At 41.9% G+C, this 24,882-nt stretch overlaps 1 protein-coding gene across 1 annotated transcript in view; it reads right to left on the minus strand.

Annotated features, from left to right (window-relative positions):
• The window catches only part of TG (thyroglobulin), a 207,176-nt gene that overhangs the window by 132,630 nt on the left and 49,664 nt on the right, over positions 1-24,882 (minus strand). The window contains exons 21-28 of the mRNA XM_038391414.2: positions 20,996-21,145; positions 18,230-18,400; positions 12,407-12,529; positions 10,551-10,666; positions 9,415-9,523; positions 5,957-6,154; positions 2,581-2,748; positions 2-67 (exon numbers count right to left, since the gene is read on the minus strand). Coding sequence (XP_038247342.1) covers positions 2-67; positions 2,581-2,748; positions 5,957-6,154; positions 9,415-9,523; positions 10,551-10,666; positions 12,407-12,529; positions 18,230-18,400; positions 20,996-21,145 — 1,101 coding nt within the window. The remainder of the gene's footprint in view (position 1; positions 68-2,580; positions 2,749-5,956; positions 6,155-9,414; positions 9,524-10,550; positions 10,667-12,406; positions 12,530-18,229; positions 18,401-20,995; positions 21,146-24,882) is intronic.

Raw genomic sequence — 24,882 nt, forward strand, 5'->3', positions numbered from 1 at the left:
CCTCTCCACAGGTAAACCCGCTGAAAGCTGCTAAAGGCTCCTTCCGTTTCTTCTGAGAGCTCAGAAGCTGACAAAGAAAGAAATGTTCATTAGTGCAATTGCTAAAATTAATTAAATGGTTTATGCTGAACGGCCAGGAAATTCCAAAACCCATTCCAAAGCTTAATACAACTACGCAATAACAATTACAGTATGACACTAAAGGAAAGATGACCTGGTAGTTTGGGTGCTAGCATATGTCTGGTGAGCCTTGTGCTGCCACAGACTTCTCGTGTAAACCTGGAGAAGTCACTTGTCTCTCTGTGCCTTAGTTCCCCATCTGTAAAAGGGGGAACATCCCTACCTCACAGGGATGTCGTGAGACTAAATACATTAAAGGTATGAGGTGCTCAGATACAGCAGTAATGGAAGATATATAAGAACCTCCACCAGATGTTTGTTGAGAAGTCATAAGTACCGTAAGCAGCATTTCTCTATCTGTCCATATAGATTCTGATACTGCACCCATCAATATAGCAGCTAAGCGCTGCAATAAGAATTTTAAATGCTGTCTAACCAGTCAAAGCATTGGTAACAGATTGTATTATAATAGTTAGCACCTTTTATCTTAAAAATGCTGTAAAAACATCAACTGACCTACACAGCACCCCACCCCCTCACCCCCCGGAAGCATAATTATTCCCTTTTGCACATGGTGAATCTTTGGCAGACAAGTTAAATCCCAAGGTCCTGATCCTGCAACGGGATCTATGCAAGCTATCTCACTGAATTCAATGAAACGCCACAGGGCCTGGGTCTCTGCCCAGACAGATCCAGCTGCAGACTGGGGTCCTTACTTTCAAAAGCGTTCACTCATTTTTGGTGCCCCAGTTTTTGGCCACTCAAGCTGAGATATTCGGGGCTGGCTTTTAGAGGTTCTGAGCATTCATAACACCACTCAATGTAAATGGTAATTGTTGGTATCCACACCTCTGAAAAATCAGGATCCTGAGAGGCAGCTAAAATTGTGGACACTTGTGATAATGCTGGGTTTAAGTTTTCAGAACCTGGTACCTGAACTACATATACATAATACATGGTGATGGGTAAAAACTGGCAACTGAACACTGTCAATATATAGTTGAGGGTACAAAAGCAGTTGCATACATTCATCTGTTTGCTCATGCAGTTATCCTGTTTAAATGTGAGACTCCATATTTTGAGCATGATTCACTGCTATATTGCTCTGCTTTTACCCAGCTGTCACTCCCGTAGAGTGGTGAGTCAAGATCTTTATGCACACAATTGACCAGTTGCATCTGCATGCCCATATTTTAAACACATAATTAATTTACACAAGCAGTTGCGGTGCCTCTCTATTTTAAAAAAAAATCTAACTATAAAAGCTGAATATGAATTTTTAGTTCCTCTAGACCACACAAGGTATCTGTCTTGCGTATCGTTGCGTATCTGTCTTGCATTCTTCTGACCTTTGTATCTAAATAAGTAACAAAAACATGTAACTGCACAGTCACAGGATCTCTTGGCTTTGAAACATGGTTTTGAGTTTACAAACCTTGAAAATTAAATTGCCATAAAATTAATTTATGCCAAGAGTTTAGATCACATGAAATCTGGAAGCAGCCATTGACTACAGTAGAAATGAGACAATGGATACCTTTGTCTTTAGATAGATGGTTTACTTGAACAGACCTGAATTAAGTGTTCAACAAAGCCCTTGTAGAACAATGTACAACAATGTGTTTTGAACTCTGTTCATTTTCATTAACACAGGTAGCCACAATAAAGTACAAGGGGCCCATCTTGTAGGTTAAGTCATAAAAATGCCAGAGCCGCCCGGTGGGGTGGCGTGCAAGTGGGGCAATTTGCCTCAGGCCCCAGGCCCTGCAGGGGCCCCCATGAGAATATAGTATTCTATAGTGTCTTCGGAGGCACTTCGGCGGTGGGTCCTTCAGTACAACCGAACACATCTGGAGCGAGTGAAGGACCCACCACTGAAATGCCGCCGAAGACCTGGAGCGCCGCCGGGTGAGTAAAAATTAAAAAGGCGCTTAATTAATTAAAGGGCCCCTGAATTGCTTTGCCCCAGATCCCCTGAATCCTCTGGGTGGCCCTGCAAATGCACCGGACTAAAGGATAATTCATAGAATCGTAGGACTGGAGGGGACCTCGAAAGGTCATCTAATCCAGTCCCCTGCACTCATGCAAGGGCTATGTACTATCTAGACCACCCCGATAGGTGTTTGTTTAACCTGCTCTTAAAAATCTCCAACAATGGAGATTCCATAACCTCCCTGGGCAAATTATTCCAGTGCTTAACCACCCTGACAATTAGGAAGTTTTTCCTAATGTCCAACCTAAACCGCTCTTGCTGCAATTTAAGCCCATTGCAATTAAATTCATTCTACTTGGCTCATACATAGCCAGACCCTGCAGTCCTTATTCCAGCAAAGCTATCACAGAAGTCAGGGAGAGCTTTCACTGAGTGGAATGGAGAAAAGGGCTGGAGGGTCTATGTGGACAGAGAGTATAGGATAATTTAGCAAACGTAATTTAAGATGAAAGAATATATTTACTTACTTCCAGCGAACTCTTGTCCTCCCAGACTGAATAAAAACTGCTGCTTTTTTTCATTGTAGTTCACCCCTTTACATATTCCATTTCCTCCAGGCTTTGAGTTTCTACTCCAGTCATTTCTGTGGCAGAACACCACATCTGGGTAGCTCATCAACCCACACAGGATAGTACCTAGATTCAATTGAAGAGAGAATTGTATGTTCGTAATAATACTTTTACTGCACCTTTGAAATCACTAAATAAACCTCAACACCACAGTGAGACTGGTAAGTGTTATCCCCTTTTTAAACTGAGATAAGTGGATGCTCAGAAAATTGGGCCAGTTTTTACAAATTTGAGTGCCTAAAGCTGAGCACCTAAATTCATGCCTAAGACATATAAGCTTGTAGCCTGGTTTTTAGAGATGCTGGACACCCACACATACCTCCTACTTTATCAAATAACATTGAATAATAATTAACAACACCCAACTGTGTGCAAGGCATTTCATAGCAGACCTAGAGAGACACACTCATGGTCTCAGAAGTCTTACAGTCTTGGGCCCTGAACCAACACAGCACTTAGGCATGTGCTTGAATGCTTTATTGGACAGGGGCCTGAATTCAGACAACTTAGGTATAAATCTTCCCCAAACTTATACCGTAAGTCAGCGGCATGGCCAGGTCTAGAATCCAGGAATTCTGGCTCCCAATCTACTCCAATAATATCTAGACTCATTGCATTCTTGGTTTGTGGCTGCTGTCATGGCTCAGACATAAAGGTATTCTACATGTACTTAAGGTGTCCTTTAATAATTCACTCACTAAGTAAAATAAGTATTTCCTACTAGCAGTGAATGTGCTAAATTTTTAACCAAAAATACCAGTCAGATCCCTGCATTTTGAGACATTATTGACCCAAACATGCTATCAGAAGTAAACAGACAGCTTCATAATGTGCAGACATTTCATAATTCTTCCACACATTCAGATAGCAAGACCTTAAACACATAAAAGGGAGGCCAACTCATTCTGACAATGAATTCATGCAAAGAGTACAAAACTATACTGGGTGCTTTTTGTTTTGTATTGTCCTTAACAGAAATATGATGGTTCTGATTCACTACTGCATTACTCCAGTTTGTGCTGATGGCAATCCAATGGTTTCACTGGAGTTATACTGGATTACACATTAGTTAATCAGGTCTGCTGTGCTGCCACTTTGTTGAATGACTTGTGACTTATACAGTAACTTCTGTGGTCTGCATCATTAGCTCTCATTTTAAAATGACATGAGCCAAAAAACTAAGCAATGAAATATATCATGAAGTTTAACATAGGAAGTCGAAATGAAAAACAAATATCAGGGTATCAATCCCGAAAGAGCAGAAATGTACTTACTGTACCACATCATAAATAAAATTGCAAGTATATTAACAATGAATTTGAAACATCAAAGGTTGTTCATCTTGGCATTTTGCACAAAAAATACACCCCAAATCTGCCAACAAAATCAATCTTGGTAAATACACTCTGTTGGACTTTCATTAATAACTTGGACTTTGTGTACAATACACATAATCCGTTACCAAGAATTAAAGTTCCAGAAAAATGCTAGCTAAAATGCTAGCCAAGATTCCTTTAAAAATTGACTTTCTTTCACATATTTATTGCTGCATGGGACACTAACATTTTTTCCATAATTATGACACGAAGGAAAGTTTATATTCAAAGCCATTGATTTGCAAAGCACTGAATTTTCACATGGCATAAATAAATCCTGTGCTCGGAATAATGAAGATGTTCTTTGGGAAAAAACAGTATTAGCCCATCTAATCAAAGACTATATTATAATGCACAAGGGGCAAAGTCATGATTGCACAGACAATCCTAGATCTGGCATTTTCTAACTTTTAAGTGCTGCAGTCTCAGACTCTATCTTGGAAAATCAGGCCCTTACAAGTGTATTTAATTTTATACCTATGAACATTCCCATTGAACTCAATGGTACTATCCATGTGCTTAAAGTTAAGTATACATATCATCCTTTGCAGAATTGATGCCTTAATAATGATTTGTTAATGCAGTTTTTTGTATGTATTACACTACAAGAGTGCATGATTCTTTAGCGATGTTCAAGACATGTTGTCTCTGTCCCAGTGAACAAACCCCATTCATAGCACTTTCTACCATGAGCAGCCCCATTGCCAAGTACAATCAACTGGTTGGAAATACAAGAAAGAGTCGAACAATTCTTGGAGAACCAGTGTTGTAAAATCAAATGCCTCAAAGAGGCCCTGATTCAGCACAGCTCTTCAGCACATGCTTAACTTAATTAAGTCAATGGGATTTAAATGTGTTTATAATAAAGCACATCCTTAAGTGCTGGTGCTAAATGGGTCAGATTGAATACCACCATTTACATCAAAAGGTATGACCTCTTGGACCATATCCCAATATCCAAGCCAGGATACACTATATTAGCGAGCAACAGCTACAGAAATGTACATTGAGTAATGAATATCATCATGACAGGTAAGCATAGCCCTTAGAGATGATACAGCAGATAAGACCATAAATCTGATTGATTGACTGACAGAGAATCAATGATCTTGCCAAGATATTTGGGATCAGTCTTGAAGTCAGTGAGATGCACTGCACAGGATGATACGTGTTTGTTTAGTGGGCGTGCTGGATTGAGTTAGTGGCCTATGATATACAGGAGGTCAGACTAGGTGATCTGATGGTGCCTTCTGGTCTTAAACTCTGTTATTCTAACTCTAGGAAGGACTGTAGGGGATATGGATAAGCAAGGGAGAAAATGCATGAGAGGACAGAATGGACAAGACTGCCCTGATCAATGTAATAGCCTTTGCACATGGGTTGGGCTTTGCACTCCATCCATCTCACTGAGTTCTAGTTTGACTCCAGTGATTATGGAGTATCTGGGAAACCATAACCTGGTGTAAAAAGTTGAAAAGCTCCTTTTCCTGCTCATAGAAAAAGGTAATCAGTTTATATTTTAAACATTTCATATTATATTTTAATTCCCCTATCAACAAACAAGTACCCACTTCTGGCAAACTTGCTGATAACCCTTATTATTGAAGTATATGCCATTTAAAAGATGTATACAAATACAGAAAGGGGATTACTACCATAGACATCCAGTGTTTAGACATTCTGCCTGCCCACATAATGGAGTGAGATTCACCCCTGGACAAAGAGCAGCCCAAGGTCTATGCGCCACTTAAGTCTCAATTAGGCCAATAGGATTTAAGTTGCACATAAGCATAGCCCTGGCCCTCTGCACAGGCACGAATTGCACCCAGTGATTTGCTTTTGTTAAGTTTCCCATTGTATGGGATAGCATTTTGCCTTTGCAGTTTGAACAATATTACCTCCATCAAGTACAACCTGGCTGAGGATAAAGCCATCACAGCAAGGATCCTGGCTGCAAGCCTGACGGCAGAAGAGATGAACGTCTGTCAAAGACGTGCCAGCTGCTGAGAGAACCACTGAGCTGTACACGCCAGAGAGCACATTCTGAAAATCCGTCAGCTCAAAGATCTTGAGACCAGATATGGTGAATTCTTGTCCTGAACAGAACAGGAAGAAAAAGAAATGAGTGTTCCAACAAGTGCAGGAGGCAAAACAATAGCCGCAGAATATCTCCAGACCTGAGCTGGCTCTATGTTTTATAATAAAAGCCCAACATAGTGAAATCGTTCTAGCCTTTAAGTTTCATTACAAATCTGAAACTCACGCTAGGTTCACCAACAGGTTTACATATTCAGGCTACCATGATCTTTCTCAAACCTCAGATAGTCTAAAACACCAAGATGCAAGGCAGAAGTCTCTGCCCAGGTTCAAGTGGGACTTGACTTAATTTTGAGCAAATCTGAGCTCAGTTTATGATTTCTGATAGAAATCAAATGAAATAGTGAAAGGAGATGTTTTGGACCCATGCCTAGCAGAACTCTGCCATTTGGGATGGTTTGTTTTGAGCTTTGGAGTTTGTGCAAGGAGTAAACAAAAAACCCACATGAACAAAAAACGCATAGGAGAGATAATATTGTGTGGCTGAATGGTACCTTACACCATGAGTAAGTCCTGTTGAAATCAATAAGATTACCTGGGGAGCAAGGTATTTCTCAGTGTAAGAGTATCACAATTTGTGTCAAAATGAGCCAAGATAGCCAAACAATGCAGTTCTACAACAGCCACAATGAAGTGACACATCAAATACAATTTGTTTTTGCCAAGAACTTTCTTTTTGTGAAATATATGTATTTCTGCTCCAAGCAGATTCTAGAGTTCCTTCTGATGAGACATTAAGGGAGACAGGTGTGAATGGGGGTGCTTATCCACAAGATTGTCTGTGCACTCTCTGTACACAGAAATGGATATTTTTAAGCAAGAGGTGCAGGTGCAAATTTTGTGTGATTAATTTAGATGTTCATGTTTGACATTAAAGATTGACTCAAACTATAAAGGAAAAGGCATCAAAGGTGCCCTATTAAGTGTGTTTGTAGGTCTTTGGGCAGTGATGAGCTGCCAAAATCTTAACAACGGGTTCCCTCCACACCCCACGAGGGGGTCATTACCCACCCACGCCCCTCGGGACTCCTGCACCATCCAACCCCCTCTGCGTTCCTCCCCCCCCCCGACCCCTGCCCCATCCACCCCCCTCCCCTGACTGCCCCCGGAACTAGGCAGGAGAGTCTTGTGGGCCACCGTAGTGGGCGCCCATCCCACTCCTAAGAGCCAGAGGCACCTGCCGGGGGCGACGTGGGGAGTCCCGGCGGTGCTTCTCTGGGGCAGCTCCCAGGAAGCATCCGGCAGGTCCCTCTGGCTCCTAGGGATGGGGGGCGTAGTTAGGCGGGGAACAGGAGGAGCGGCCACTCCCCCCATTAATCACATCAAAAGTGGCGCCTTAGGCACCGACTCCCTAGGTGCTCTGGGGCTGGAGCACCCACGGGGAGAATTTGGTGGGTGCAGAGCCCCAACCGGCAGCTCCCCGCCCCGCACCTGGCCCCAGCTCACCTCACCTCACCTCCGCCTCCTCCCCTGAATGCACCGCCCTGCCCTGCTTCTCTGCCCCCTCTCCCCCCAGCTTCCCGCGAATCAGCTGTTTGGCGGGAAGCCGGGGAGGGCTGAGAAGCAGGCGGCAGCTTCCCGCTCAGGCCGAGGGTGGTGGAGGTGAGCTGGGGCGGGGAGCGGTTCCCCTGCATGTCCCCCCCCCCCCGGTTACCTGCTGCGGCGGGGGCGGCCCTCCTCACGCCCCCCACCCCAGCTCACCTCTGCCTCCCTGGGCTTGAGCGGGAAGCTGCAACCTGCTTTTCAGCCAGCCCCGGCTTCCCGCACAAACAGCTGATTCGCGGGAAGCCTGGGGTGGGGGGCGGAGAAGCAGAGCGGCGTGGCGTGTTCAGGGGAGGAGGTGGAGGCAGAGCGGAGGTGAGGTGAGCTGGGGCCTGGGGTGGGGAGCTGCCGGTGGATGCTCTGTACCCACCAAATTTTCCCCTTGCGTGCTCCAGCCCTGGAGCACCCGTGGAGTCGGCGCCTAAGGCAACACTTTTGGCCGGTTAAATTTAGAAGCCCTTTTAGAACTGGTTGTCCCTCATGGAACAACCGGTTCTAAAAGGGCTTCTAAATTTAACAACCAGTTCTAGCGAACCGGTGCAAACTGGCTCCAGCTCACCACTGGCTTTGGGTTTGTTTCTGTTTGGTTGGTGCGGTTGCATTTATTTTGTTAAAATAATTAACTTTGTGCTGTCTTGACCTGAGAATTTAAGGAAATAATATAATTAAAATAATCAACCTAGAAACTTTCAGATATAATCACTTTCAGTCACACTTACAACAGAGCATTAGCTGATCCTGAGATATGGAATGAGGCACTACATAACATAGTAATTCTACGTGCCCACATGTTACTATGAATTTCAGCCAATGGAATTGATAATTCTTACAACATTTTGTAGTTGCTTAAAAAGGTGAACAATGTTGAGTTTTAGGCCCCAATATTTTGATATTATAAAAATGGTTTTGCTAAATCTAATCTGAATAGACATATTTTTGTGATATTATTGAAATTTTGATGACTTTTTTAAAATTTGAACATTCCCCTGAATGTTGTGTTAATACAGCACCTAGTACAATGAAGTTCTGATCTAAGACGAGGTGTTACAGTAATAATAATTAATAATATTAATAATAGTTTTAAAACTGACCAGTCTAGTATTACTGCCCAAGCCAGGAGAAATGCCAAATGTATAGAGCATAAATGGTGAAAAGCAAATTCCATTTTAATGATCTAAGGTTTTACTAAGGAGAAAAAATTAGGACAAGATTTTAATTTTGTATATGATTCTTTATAATATTGTGTCGGATTTCTGTAATTAATAAAAAGACAGAAAACCTAGGCTAACTAAAGACTCCTCATCATACAGAAACACAGAAGTAAGAGAATAGGCTAAGAATGATCAATGCCTTTCTACTCTTCTCATCTGCCGCGCCGTCTCACCCTCCACCCCCAGCCCCACATTGCAGTTACAGGGAACTAATGGTGTGGGACATACCCACCTAATCCTAAACTCCTGCTCAGCACCCCAGAGGATGGTAAAAAAACCCACTCAAGCTCCCTATATATAAATCACACTACAAGAAAATAAATCTTAATAGAATCAAAAAACCTTTATCCGTTATTTCTGGAAGACTGACAGAGGTTGTCGCGCTGCTATTCAGTGCCTGACCCTGCAAAGACTCATGCCCTTATGGAGTTGAGGCCTAACTGTTGGCAGGGTCCATTTTTCACTTTTCTAGACAACTGACTTATCAGTGGAGGTTCAGTACCTACCTTTTTTCAGATACACAGTCACTTCATCCTTCTCTTCGTTCTTCACTTTAAGCAGGCAGCTAAGATTAGCAATGCTAGTGGCAGCAGAATTTCCCATAACACCTTTCAACTGAGACAGACAGACATTATAAAGGTGCTTTAATTCATAGCCGGGAAAAGTCTATTCAAGCTTATGAAGATGATGAATTAGTATATACTGTTCATAGTTGCCACAACTCCCTTGGGGCCCTCTAGTTCTGCTGTTTGATCACAACTCCATCGGCTCAGGGCATGATTCTTTGATGCTACTCTACCATATTAACAATGACAGCGTAGTTTCGTAAACAATGAGTTGCCTTAAGAAAGTGGCAAAATGCCATCTAGCTCAAGACCCTGGACTGTAGGAATGGACAAAGATCTGACAAGTGACACGATTATCTGTTTCAGTGTTAGCATAGCCTAAATCTTTGAAGAATGGGAGTTTGTGAATGGTGATTTGGTTGGAGTTGTAGCAGATCAGCTCAGGGGAGGCAAACATCTTCTAGGAAAGACCAATATAGGTGGCAGTCCAGCAAATTTAAGATTAGTTTTCTTATTTCACATGCAATAAGGGCAGGCAGTGCTGTCTAGGAGTTAGAACAGGAGATTTGGAGCCCAGATTGTTGTGTTTTATTCCTGACTCTACCACTGACTCAGTGTGACACTCTGGACATATTAATTCATCTCACTGCCTGTCTTACTGATACTCTGATGCAATATGGGGGGGGTTGCTATTCATGACAGGGATGCAGGAATTAGAGAGCACTCTGCTGTTTCCAAAATGTTCAAAAGTGACTAATGATTTTGGGTACCTCCATTTTAGGGTGCTCAAATCAAAGCTCCTTAAAGGGACCTGATTTCTAGTGGGTGTTTGTCCAGCACTTTCTAAAAATCAAGCCTTTTTAAGGTGTCGCAACCAAACACAGAGGCACCCAAAAATCACTTTTGGAAAACCTTGACTCTCATTTCTTTGCTAACCCACCAGCACTTAACCATTACCATAATAGAACACAGCATCTAAACTGTCAGGAAACTCCCTGGCATTCTGACAATGGGTTCTCATACTGGCTATCAGTTATTGTCCATGCTATGCATTTTAAAGACGTGTCATTATTTACCAGTCCAGAAGTAGTACAGTTGAAGTTGGTTTCAGCAGCACTGTGCAGTTCACACAGCACCTCAGAACCTGGAGCAGATACTGTGATAAAGCCACATGACTCATCCGTCTCACAGTCTGAAAGCATGAAAGAAATGTAAAGGTTCACCATTTCGTTTACACAATGCCACATGTTTCCAGCTGGCTGATAGCTATGTCTTCTGTATACACAAGGACTCCTCTTACTGGATTTGAACTAGAGCCCTCAGCTATATTACAACTTGCACCAGTTTAACTAAAACAGGTTTTTTAATCAATTTATACCAATTTAACTAAACTGATGCAAAACCCTGTTTGGACACTCTTAAATCACTTTAAGATTTAAAGTTTTAATCACATTTAGCTTATATTGAGTTAGCGTCACTGGGTCACGAAGCTCCTTGAGCTAAATTGACATAAGCCAGGTACAAATTGATTTAAGTTTCCACACAAGTTTTGCAGGAGTTTAGTTAAATCAGTTTAAAATCACACCTTTAGTTAAACTAGTACAATGTGTAAAAGAAACAGGAATTTCCAGACTGGATCAGACCCCCCACATGTCTAGCTAGTCTAGTAGTCCGTCTCTGACAGTGGCCAGTTCCTGCTGCTGCAGAGGAAGGTGCAAGAAACCCAGGAGCAGGTAGATATGGGATAACCTGCTACCAGGGCTATAGACCAGGCTTTAGTTACTCATGACTGAGCTGGAGGACAAACTATCTTGATTGCTGTAGCTCACGAAAGCTTATGCTCTAATAAATTTGTTAGTCTCTAAGGTGCCACAAGTACTCCTTTTCTTTTTATCTTGATTGAGAATAGGTATGTAATGTAATGAGCCTGGCTTGTAAGAGTGCTGCGGCCTTTGCTCAAGAAACCAAAGCCGGTCAAAGGATTCCTGGCCAACTATTTCTCCATTGAATTTAGCCCCTTTTTCTTTCTCCACTTATTGCCTGCCAAGAGACTGATGCAAGACTGTTACTGGAAGTTGTTCAATGAACATTTTGTGCATAGTGTATTGCAGCCCTGAATGGTTTGGCACAAACATTTTTTTAGTAGTCAGAATTCCCTATCCGAACTGCGTGACTAGTCTCACCACACTTTCTGGGGCTGAAACACATGTCAAGTGCCTCCAGACCAGGATCCTTTTTGCTGCTCAGCCACCATCCCCCTCCACCTCCCTTTCTGTGCCTCTCCTCCTCACTGCCGCCCCTGCTGATGTTGTATTCACTTTCCTGCGTGATTTTAAAACACTCTCCTATCTCTTTCTGCCTTCTAACTCCCTCACTTCCAAACATAAAAGGGCTTGATCCAAAGGCCATTAACATTAACAAAAAGATTCCCAGTTGGTTTCAATGGGCTTTGAATTAGCCCCAAAGTTAGGACACATGAAGTGATCGTGCAAACAGAGGTAATCATGCATGAATATTAAAACTTACAATGTCCTGTGAGGTAAACAAGGATTGTTTTTCCCTATTTTATAGGTAATGTACAGAGCCAATGTACTGAGAGATGAGTGGTCTGATTTTTTAGGGGTACTGAAACCCATAGTGTCCAGCCATAGTCAACAGGAATTATGGGCATTTAGCTTTTCTGAAAGTCAGACCATCGATGACTTGTCCAAGGCCACATGGTAATTGAAAGCACATTCACAGACAGAGATGTCCTCTCTGATATGAGAGGAAGGTCAACAAACACTGTGGTCCTCCCACAGTGAATTTGCTGCTGAATGGCAAGGCAGACAATGCTAGGCTAAGGCATAGCAGTAAATTCAGTCCTTGAAAGCTGTCTTCTTTGGTGACCTCCACTGTATGCCACACACATTTGCTGAGAGCCATCCCTTACCTGAAATGCACTGCAAGAGAGCACTCTGGGAGTCTCCTTGGATGGTTTCCGAGCGAAGGATCCTAGCGTCTTCTGCACTGTAGATCAGTTTGGATTCAGGAACTCTTTCAAATTTTCTGAGCACTAAAAGGCAGAAAGCGTGGGCAAGTCTCCTGCATGTTATTTCCATTGCTCCTCAGTTTCCAGAGAAACTCAATACAGACTTGACTTAAAAAAAGAAAACTCATGGTGTGTAGGGGGAAGGATTCGTTAGTTAAATGGACAAACAGTATCAGGTTTCTGTGAAACAATCAGAAAAAATGAAAAAACGTCTGAAACAAACTGTTGCAGAACTCTCATTGGAGATATTAGATGCTCAGGGCCAGGTCTCTGTTTGGAGCAGAATGTATTAGAACGAGGCCATAAATGGGCAAGAAAGGTGACTTCTTGCTTTTCAGTCTTCAGGTTTACGCAAACTGTGAGCTCTATTTGGGGATGAGCATTCATTTTACTGTTGGGCTGAGTAGAGAAAAGGGAGCCAAGGAGTTAAAGAATAAGGTTATTAATCTGACGCATTGTGTGTACGTAGGATCTGCAACCACCCAACCTAAATGTGACCACTTTCACTGGTTGAGACAAACCTCAAACGTACAGAGAAGATTGTAGTCCCCTTTGAGTGTAAGATATTTGGGGTAAGGAGTCTCTCACCACACACAGTGTCTAGCACCATGGGGCCTCAATCTCACTTGGAGCCTCTAGGAGTTACTGGAGTATAATTAATAATAAGACTTAATTTATATCTTGTTATAACTCTCTTTGTCCCCTTGGCATGTAAACTTAGTTTTCTTTACAGATCAGTCAGTAGGTCAAAGGGAGTTTAACTGAGTCCAAGTTAATTTAACGTGAGATAAATTTACAATATTGTGTGTGTCACATCTGAATGTGGCCCTTAGCATGCAACTGGGCCCATCAGAGAACCAGGGCATCTTCCCTGTTGTTATTCTCAGATGTTAAAGGATACACCGAAAGGGAGCTACCTTCTCTCTGAGTGAAGATCATAAGAATGGCCATACTGGATCAGACCAAAGGTCCATCTAGCTCAGTATCCTGTCTGCCAACAGTGGCCAATGCCAGGTGCTTCAGAGGGAATGAACAGAACAGGATATCATCCAGTGATCCATCCCCTGTCACCCATTGATGGACCTATCCAGGTCCCTCCAGGTGAGAGGTGTGCTTGCACTGTAAATCAGTGATTGCAGTCTATAGCAGTACCAGTTAATCACTTTTCATAGCCATAAATTCACTTGTGATTTTTTTTAAAGGGGGGAAAAAAAAAAAAGAAAGCCCTGGATAGCATCCCTCCAAACCTGGTAGGTTTTTGGTTCATCAAAGCCAGATTTATTCCCATGTAGATGGGAAAGTGAGAAATAAATGCTTCTTTTCTTTTCCTCCAACTGAACATGACCCTAAAATAAAACCTGATTGTCATATTTGTCCTTGAGAGGAGGAAAGGAAAACAAGACAATTTAATTAGTCATGCTGGATATATAACAACTCCAAATAATACAATCTTGTCATGGAAGCAGAGTCCAAATCATTTTACTACACAAAGCCATTTTGCTAAAGCAAATATCCCAGAAATGGTCTTCAGTACAACAGCAAGTTCTGAAGCAACAGAAAACTGAATGTGGAAATGTGTGTGGAATATCCTGACTTTCTTTGGTCGTTAACAGAGATTCTATTACAATACAGGAATACTAGCTAAATGGAGAGAGTGATGTTAGAAGAAAAGTCACCAGCAGGTTGGTAAAACCCTTGGATGGGGTAGATTGAAAAGTGCTGGTACTGATGTTTTTACTCATTTCTTGTGATGACATGAAACACAAAGGCAATGGAGCAAATTCTGCTCTCAGACACACCAATATAAATCGGAACTAAGTCCACTCCCCTAAGAATAACAGAGTTACTACAGATTTATCTTAGTGTCACTAAGAGCATAAATTGGACCAACTTGCAAAGATTTGGAGAGAGCAGAAACTTCTCCTCTTGGATCCTTGCAAATCCTTCAGCCACTCGACAAGGGGCGGGGTGGAGGGGGAGAGGTCAGACCACAGCTCCAAGAGGTTTAAATTATAGTCTGGTTCTCATGCCAGCTAATTCCCTTGTGACCTGGTGAAATGTATCCTCCCTTTGGGTTTCCACCGGGGTAGGAGTGGGGAGATATCCTCAGAGGGTGCCAATCAGTATAGCAGCATTGACTTCTGCCCCATAGTATCTGCTAAGGTCTCTCCGGGAGTGTAGGGAATGAGCTGAGCCAGCAGCATCACCCAGTTGGCCTGACCACCTCCTTTCCTTGGCCTACCACCAACTGAGGAGAGGTTTCAGACTGATTGTCAATAGAGCCTCCCCTGGGTCTAACACAGCCAAAGCAACCAGGCATCCTGAGCTGGACTCAGCCCCTAGAGATCTGTGCATGGAGTAGCTACACATCCCTTGCACATCCGAGTGGAATAGCGAAGAAGAGAAGTTACACCAGGATCCAAGAGCCGAGCTCTTGTCCAGAAACGTCTGGATAAACCACAGAATAAAAGCTGAGGATCAATTTTTAAAATAATCATTTGGCCTCTTAAAGCAAAACAGCCAGCGCTAATTGACAACAAATGTTTGTTGTTGTCAAAGCTGAGTCAACAGATGCTTTTGATAAAACTGACATTTTCTGCTTGGAAAGAACAAAGGAGTAAGCCAAAAATATAACACCAAAAAATCCTGCACTTTAATGAGGCTGGGAAGAGGGTTGAAACGCAGGGGATTGAGGGGGGTAAGAGGGGGGAGAAAAGTTTTCCTTCTTAAAATACGATGCCAAAACCATTACACACAGAACAGTTAATTCCTTCTATTCAAATGCACAGGATGAATGAGTGTTGTCTTTATGGCTGGTTAAAAAAACAAAACTTAAACAGATTTCAATTTTCAGGAAAAAGTCAAAATAAACTACATTTTTAAAATTTTGTTTGAAAATGTTCATTAAGGTTTTACATTTTGGGATGAAAATGTTTGATGTTTGTTTAATGAATTTTTCCTTGGGGAAGGAGCTTCCCATTTTCTCTTTACAACAATTAAAAAGAAAAAATTTCCACAGGAAAAGGAAGAGAGTAAAAAAAAAAAAAGTTAGGGAGTAGTGAGACAAAAAAAAAACCTAGACACAAAAACATTTTTAAAAATTAAATACTTTATTTCATGAAAAAATTTGAAATAAAAAATGTTGAAAACTGAAAATTTTATGTTTTTTTTCAAAAATACATTTTCTATCAAAGAACCCTGCATAATGAAAAATGTTCAACCAGCCCTAACGTTAATGAATTTGCTGTTTGTTGTTCATCACTGTCGGGATGGAAATAGAACTGCACAGCTGTGTGTCATAGGCCCTGTTCTGATAACTGTTAATGAAGATTCCTTTTTAGCTCAAATGATCGTGGTCTGTACTCTTGGTGGAGGAAGATGTAGATTCCATCCATGCTGTTGCCATACAATTCTGAATGCCCATGGTTTGCAACATAGGGGGAATGAGGACACCCCAGGTGGGCCCAGATTTTGTTATAATTTATCACTTTCTATTTTAAGAAGGAGATTTTTTTTCCCCAGAAGAAAGATAGCTTAGCAAAAGAGAAGAGCTATTGGGTCAATCTTATCCACCCCCTTCCACTATCAATCTTCTCTCAAAGCAGTATCAGCCACCCCAGATTACACTGTTATATCCCATTCTACAATATAGTTAATGGAGCTGGTCAAGATGGAAAAAGTAAAAGCACCCACATTCCCCCCCCCCGCCCTATTTTTAATTAAAAAATTGGAATTTGTTTGAAATGCAAAATATGGTTGAAATTTCAAAAAAAAAAACCCAGCAAAACACAAGTTCTAGAGTTGCTCAGAAATCAGGGGGATTTTATGAAAATGCCATTGACATTTTTCCTGAATTTTAAAGTTTTGAAGCGTCAGCATTTTGAAATTTGAAAAAAATTAGATAGCTCTTGTTGTTGGTAATGTGTAAGGCTAGTACACATATCAGCTACTGGCCTCTACTGGATGGAATCAGAACTGCTTAAGCAGCAGTGATTTTATAACTGTCTAGGTGTGTGAGGGTATTTCTACACCACAAAGAAAAACCTGCAGCACCAAGTCTGAGCCCAGGTCAATTGACTCACACTTGCAGGGCTTGGGCTGCAGGACTGAAAATAGCACCACATTTCAGGAAAGATGTGGAGAAATTAGAGAAAGTCCAGAGAAGAGCAACAAAAATGATTAAAGGTCTAGAAAACATGTCCTACGAGGGAAGATTGAAAAAATTGGGTTTGTTTGTTCTCAGCATGGAGAAGAGAAGACTGAGGGGGGACATGATAACAGATTTCAAGTACATAAAAGGTTGTTGCCAGGAGGAAGGAGAAAAATTGTTCTTTTTAACCTCTGAGGATAGGACAAGAAGCAATGGGCTTAAATTGCAGCAAGGGAGGTTTAGGTTGGACATTAGGAAAAACTTCCTAACTATCAGGGTGGTTAAGCACTGGAAGAAATTGCCTAGGGAGTTTGTGGAATCTCCCATCATTGGAGATTTTAAGAGCAGGTTAGACAAACACCTGCCAGGGATAGTCTAGATAATACTTAGTCCTGACAGGAGTTCAGGGGACTGGACTAGATGACCTCTAGAGGGTCCCTTCCAGTCCTATGTTTCTATGATTCTATGAAATTCTTCTGTCAATTCCTTCACTACTAAAAATGTTCATTTCATACATCTTTCATTCAACACATACCAAAAATGTGTTACCAAATTACTGGTAGAAGACAATACCATGCCATCATTTTTTAAGTAGCGATCCTCAATAATTGCGCCATTGATCGCATGATAAAGCCCAGAGTTACAAAATTATAGGCTGAACTGATCACTTTGGTTGAGGGGGAAGTACAAGCTTTCTGGATGAGGAACATGATTGCAGATGACCACAAACAAGGTTTGGGTTGTGTGATGGATTATTTCCTGTAGTTATTAACATCTCTTTATATATGGTATGATCAGCATGTTGAAATGCTGCTTTTCCCAACTCTGTCTGTGAACTTTGAATGGATTGTCTCCTAGCCTTCCATAGTGACAATCTGTTTTATTTCATAATATGTTTGACATTCCTGTTCCGCTGCTCTGGAGGCTATATACAATCTAGTCTGTGGCCGTAGCTTCGTATCTTGGCAATAATGCAACGTTTATAAATAACTTTTTAAAAATATCACTTAAAATCTAATTATTAATCATTAAGGGAGAGATTAAAATAACTTTATGCATGCTGCAGTCCAGTCCCCTGACTTACTTAGGATCACTCATGGAGTAAGGCACTACACAACATGAGCAAGTGTACCAAAATCTGATAACAAATAGTGACAATGTGTTTATTTGTCTAACACTACAGAGCAGGTCTTATGAGAGCAACCGTGAGTGCTGTTTACATTAGGAAATCCTTCGCTCTGCCCTAGTCCTGTTACATTATACTGTAATGACTCCACCAGACAGAGAGCAAGAGATGATCATACAAACAATTTGTTAATTATCCAAGGGTACCTATGAACATACTTCACCCCCTTCCCTTTCAAAAATAATGTTTTCTCCAGTGTAGTAAATAAACCCACCAGCAGGGAGAATGGCAGGCATGTGGGATGAGGAAGAGAATAAGAGACCAGACTTATAGTTAAGTGAATTTCCATAACTTTTCAGACTCAGCTGTCCTTAGAAACCAGAATTTTGTTAAGGAGAAGTTACTTGCATAGGATCAAAGTGAATGCAATTAGTTTTCTGATACCTACCTAGGCACTGGGAATCTGTCAATGGGTGGTCTGTTTCAGTCCAGTCCAGTGTCATTCCAAGACTATCAGCACAGAAGGATTTCTTAGTGATGGGATCAGCCTGGGAAGGTTTATACTGTCCATCTTCACTGCACTGTAAACCCTGTCTGTTTCTCTCACAATCTGTGATACCTGTCACATGAAAGGGAAGAGTTGGGCCACTATGTATCTTGCATTCAGTGTATGAATAGGACAAAAACATTCTAGAAGAAATGGATGCTTATTACTGCCTGAAGGCAGGGGCTCTCTCATGTCATTTACAGTGAGCATTTCATAGTTGCCATTCCATCACTTTAAATGATTTTATTGTTATTTGCATTGTGGTAGAGCCTAAAAGCCCTAGTCATGGACCATGTGCAAACAATGGACCATTCACAAACACAGAACAAAAACAAAGTCCCTGCCACAAAGAGATTACGGTGGGTTCCTTAGGATCCTACAGCACAGGCAAGTTCTTCAGAGATGGAAGCATGTTTTTATGTGTGTTTGTGCAGTGCCAACTACAATGGGAAGCTGAAATATCAAGAACAGTAATAAGGAGCCACAAGATCTCATCAAACCAATTTGCTGCTGCTATTTTTTTTGATTCCCCTGTTCTTGGAGAACCAAGTCCTCCCAGATATTCCTAAATTGCAAAGGGCTTTGCTTTATATTTTAAGATGCTTTTCCCAGTGCTAATTGGAGCTTTTAAGGATTCAGAAGTGACCAAAGTTCTCCTCCACTCCACAAAGGAACAAATCCATGACAGTCAGGATTTCACTCTTCTCCCCGTACCCAGCCCAGCAAATCCTCAGTACTTTTTAAGAGACAGCACTCTACCTACAGCAAGCTAGAGGAGAAAGGAGAATAAATCCAAAGGCATAACATTTATTGTTATGCAAAGGGCCAGTACTAGGCCAATGTGCTGTTGAATCCCACCTCCTACTTCAGAAAATGACTTAAGTGGGATTTAAGCAATGCATATGCTTTGCTCTGGTCCACTGCACTAGAAGGAAATTCACCTACAGAGGGCAGGCCCATATATTTAAGAGTATGGTTTTATTATTATTATTATTATTATTATTATTCAAAAATTGGTATAGCCCAATTAGCTAAGAGTATTAAAGAAACCCAGTAGCTTTGTAAAATGAGAAAGCAGTGTGCATTGATGTCTGAGATTGCAACTCACTTTTTCATTAATCATAAGCTGACTGGATAAAGGGGTCATGCTTTAAGTGACAATAATGCCCAAGGAATGCATTGACTAAACCCCTCAGTTCATACACCCTGTGACAAAGCTCTGTCCTTGCCTCCGTGGGTCCCGCATTTCCTGGCAGATTTCACTAGCCTCAGAGGCTCACTGTGACCCTCCACATAACCATTCTCTCTCTAGAAACAAGGGTCACAGTCTACTGAGCCATTTTCATCATAAGCCAGCGAGGGAGGTGAGGAGAAGTTATCCTTCCTCGCACAGTCTCTGTTGTCTCCCAGTCTCAGTGATTAAACGGGGCAAAGATGGAGGGGAGGGAAGCCCAGGCCCACCGTCTACTCCGGGCTCCAGTCCAGGGACCCTAATAGTATCAGCTATGGTAACTGACCTTTTAGAAACATGACATGTACAATTCCCTGGGCTACTTCCCCCACAGCAGCCCTCACTTCCTCAAGCTCCACTTCACTCTTACCTCAGGGCCTCCTTCCTTGTGCTTGATACGGTGTGTACTACTCAGCCTCTCCAACAGCACAACTTCTTCCCACAGCTCCTGACATGCCCACCCACCCACCTGACTGACTGGGAGACTTTTAACTAGTTTCAGCCAGCCCCTGATTGGCTTCAGGTGTCCCAATCAACCTAGCCTTCTCCCTGCCTTCTGGAAAGTTCTTAATTGGCCCCAGGTGTCTTAATTGACCTGGAGCAGCTTCCACTTCTCTTAACCTGGTATCAGGGATTTGTTTAGCCTGGAGCTAATATATTTATCTCCCACTACTTTTCTATAGCCTTGCCCCGTCACACCCCATAGAAAGTAAATTTGTATTGAGAGAGAAGTTTTCCCAAGGGGCTAGTCTACTCTAACATCAGTCTCCTCACATGTGTTTTGGGGAGTAATGCAGAAGGTGATACTAATGGAAAAAGCATAAATGAGAAATATGCCCCCTTCCTTATCAATCCCAAAGAGCTACCTATACAAATAAAACCATGGGACAAATTCACCCTAGCATAACTCCTTGACTTCAGTGGAGGTTCAAACTAAACAGATACCAGCCAAAATGCAAGAAGGTCACTCCTTCAACAATTCAACCCAAATATCTTCCCCCACGTTATCAACATACCTCTGCTCTCTGCTTCTTCTCTTTTCTGCGCAAGGGCTGATACTGAAAACAAACTGATGTATTTAATCTGTGCATTCCTTTAGGCATCATTGCTTTTATTTTCATAGGTCTGTGGGCCAACAGACGCAATTCAGGTTGATTTTACTAGTGTACAAATTACTAAGTATATTGATCCCTGCCTTTTGGGCAAAAGTTGTGCTACAGAAGGGCACAGTTATCAAGGAAAGGTTTTAGTTAGGTCCTTAGAAATTTCAGTGAAGTGAACTGCGGTAGGTGAGGTAATATCTTTTATTAGAGTAACTTCTGCTGGTGAGAGAGAGAGTAAGCCCAGACCTGAAGAAGAGCTCTGTGAAAGCTCAAAAGCTCTCACCAAGTAGATACTGAATGACATTCCTCCATGATGATAATCAGGGCACTTACAATGATCAGCTCTGAAAGCTCCAGCGGAGATGGTAGTTTTTCCCACAGGACACCTGATGCACGAGGAGCTTCCTGTCTGCAATTGATAGAACCCAGGAGGACACGGAATGCATTCATCATTCTGAAAGGAGCTGCCTGAAGGACAAACAACTACAGAGGAAAAAACATTATTAGTGCTATGGAAATTCAACTGAACCTTTACCATTTCAGACATCCACACACATGTTCATAAGCAGAACACAGCTTCAGTAGACTTACCATTGACTTCAATGGGTTTTGGAGCAAGACCTTGATAAATACATGTGCACCTTAGGAGGGTTTACCAACACTGCCCCACTTAAGATGTTCACTTAAAGCCTCCAGTGACTGGAATCCAGGGAACCTATACCAGGGTCCTAATTCAGATGGGTCTAAAAGAAGACCCTCAAACCAGAGCACATCAAACTCTGATGGACCTGACTCCAAGGGTGAATATTGAGGATCAGGTCCATCTGTAATAAGATACAATTGTGGGGGCAGATTGTGAAATGCAACAAAGACTTCAGACAAAAATAGGAAAATTCACATTAACAGAAACTCTGAAAAACTCAGGGAAAAGTCACCGTATGGTAATGCTTTCATTAAAAAATTCTGGTAATGAAATTGTTGGTAAGTAGTTCCAAGCAGGAAAGTAATTGTTGGATTAAAGACAACTAACTTATTGTATACATGAAAACCACAACACAAAGATTTCCTCTCCATAGGTTAACAATACCTTTTTGAGTTCAGCATTTCAGAACAAACCAAGAACAAGTTTTCCAGCTGATAGTCTGCATATTAAGCAGATGACTAATTGTCTTCTGGGCAATCATGTAATACCATCTTTCCTTTCAGATCACTCAGACCAGTATCACCACCACAGATGAGCCTCAGACACATTTACCAGACAGTGTGTTTACTTGCTATTTCACAGCTGTTTTCCAGATGTAGGTCTCCTTCAAAAACCATCAAATGTATATTTTGGGACAATGATATGGTGCAAAATTTCACTTCTGTTCTTGCCCAGTGTGTTGACAGCAATTTAAACCTGTACCAAAGAGTAACTCTAGTAGAACATTGGCCATTACCACTATAGTCCACAGGGTGGATGTGCTGTATTTGCGTTTAATCAGCCAACATGCTGCCTTGTGAATTAACTAACTCACTGGAATGTCTCAGTGATAAATCAGAATGACAGACAGCTTAATAACAACCATCTTCCTTCATTCCTCTTCACATTTGTCATGTTCCAGTAGGAGAGTCTGGGATAGTCATGGGACTGGAGGATTCATTTCAATGGGCACCAAAGCCCGCAAACCAGGCACGACACATATCTAAAATCAATTAAGGAAGCACAAAATCCAGGAAGAGACAGGACACTCATCTCTCACGTATGTTCAGAACACCAGCCTATTTGTTCCATTTGTTAAAGAGGTTTTCCAATGTATGTAGAAGGGATCATACAAATAAAAAAGAACCTCAAGGGAAGAAACTATTTTTTTTTACTTACAGATGAAATAAAGAATCTACAAGCCATTGGGGGGAAGAATGCAGAGGATCACAGAGAGATGAGTTAAAGTATTTAAAGTTTTAAAAGGAGAAAAACTTTTTAGAACTCTCTCCTCTGTTTCTTGTTGTAGAGTCACAGAGTGAAAGTTGTATGTGCCTGATACCACATGTATGTAAACAGGCAGAGTAGATTTATGTCTGGTTTATACTCTTAATTAATAGAAGCAAAAAGTGAACAGCAAGGAAAAAAGATGAAAGGTTAAAGCAAAAATAAAGCTGTCAAGCCTGGATGTCTTTCTAAAAGATATGCCCTAGTTCAACCACAAATTACGCTCAATGAAGCAATTAATAGGTACAGTTCTATGGCCTGTGTTATTCAGGTCAAACTAGATAATCATAATAGTCTCTTTCTAGCTTAAAATCTATACATATTAACCAGGCAAGAGGAGAGCCTGAACGAAACCCCAGATCTAAACTGCAGCTCTGGACTCAATCTTTGTACCCCTAAAATGGGAGAAACCAAAACCTTGGATCTAACACTTCCATATATGAGTTTGAAACTTGGTGCTGTTCTATCTAGATTCAGGTTTCAGAGTAGCAGCCGTATTAGTCTGTATTCGCAAAAAGAAAAGGAGTACTTGTGGCACCTTAGAGACTAACAAATTTATTTGAGCATAAGCTTTCGGGAGCTACAGCTCACTTCATTGGATGCATTCAGTGGAAAATACAGTAGGGAGATTTATATACATAGAGAACATGAAACAATGATTGTTACCATACACACTGTAACGAAAGTGATCACTTAAGGTGAGCTATTACCAGCAGGAGAGCGGGGCGGGGAGGGGGGGAAACCTTTTGTAGTGATAATCAAGGTGGGCCATTTCCAGCAGTTGACAAGAAAGTCTGAGGAACAGTGGGGGGTGGGGAATAAACATGGGGAAATAGTTTTACTTTGTGTAATGACCCATCCACTCCCATTCTTTATTCAAGTTAATTGTATCCAGTGACTCTCATGAGCCGGGGGCACTGCATTCTCAATCGCAGGACCCAGACTATAAAGCAGCTCACAGGGGAAGAACAAAGTGAGACCAAGCCTGGCTGTATTCAGGTCTAGGTGCAAGAATCACCTCGTTTGTAAGCTCTTCCCCCAGGAATAGCATTTATTCTGCCCCAGGACCAGCCCACAGTGGAATGATTGCAGGGGATGTGCAGGTGAACAAGCCTCTGATAGTGTGGCTGACATGATTAGGCCCTATGATGGTGTCCCCTGAATAGATACATGGACACAGTTGGCAACAGGCTTTGTTGCAAGGATAGGTTCCTGGGTTAGTGGTTCTGTTGTGTGGTGTGTGGTTGCTGGTGAGTATTTGCTTCAGGTTGGGGGCTGTCTGTAAGCAAGGGCTGGCCTGTGAGAGTGGTCATCCTTCAGGATAGGTTGCAGATCCTTGATGATGCATTGGAGAGGTTTTAGTTGGGGGCTGAAGGCGATAGCTAGTGATGTTCTGTTATTTTCTTTGTTGGACCTGTCCTGTAATAGGTGACTTCTGGGTACTCTTCTGGCTCTGTCAATCTGTTTCTTCACTTCAGCAGGTGGGTATTGTAGTTGTAAGAATGCTTGATAGAGATCTTGTAGGTGTTTGTCTCTGTCTCAGGGGTTGGAGCAAATGTGCTTGTATCGTAGAGCTTGGCTGTAGACAATGGATCGTGTGGCGTGGTCTGGATGAAAGCTGGAGGCATGTAGGTAGCCATAGCGGTCAGTAGGTTTCCGGTATAGGGTGGTGTTTATGGGACCATCACTTATTAGCACTGTAGTGTCCAGGAAGTGGATCTCTTGTGCGGACTGGTCCAGGCTGAGGTTGATGGTGGGATGGAAATTGTTGAAATCCTGGTGGAATTCCTCAAGGGCTTCTTTTCCATGGGTCCAGATGATGAAGATGTCATCAATGTAGCGCAAGTAGAGTAGGGGCATTAGGGGACGAGAGCTGAGGAAGCGTTGTTCTAAGTCAGCCATAAAAATGTTGGCATACTGTGGGGCCATGCGGGTACCCATAGCAACATTCAAAAACCAGTCAGAGAACACTTCAATCTCTTTGGTCACTCAATTACAGACCTAAAGGTGGCAATTCTTCAACAAAAAAACTTCAAAAACAGACTCCAACGAGAGATTGCTGAATTGGAATTAATTTGCAAACTGAATACAATTAATTTAGGCTTGACTAAAGACTGGGAGTGGATGGGTCATTACACAAAGTAAAACTATTTCCCCATGTTTATTCCACACCCCCTCTCTTCCCCCCACCACTGTTCCTCAGATGTTCTTGTCAACTGCTGGAAATGGCCCACCTTGATTACCACTACAA

Source organism: Dermochelys coriacea, chromosome 2 (assembly GCF_009764565.3).
Source record: "Dermochelys coriacea isolate rDerCor1 chromosome 2, rDerCor1.pri.v4, whole genome shotgun sequence".
Taxonomy (NCBI): Eukaryota; Metazoa; Chordata; order Testudines; family Dermochelyidae; genus Dermochelys; species Dermochelys coriacea.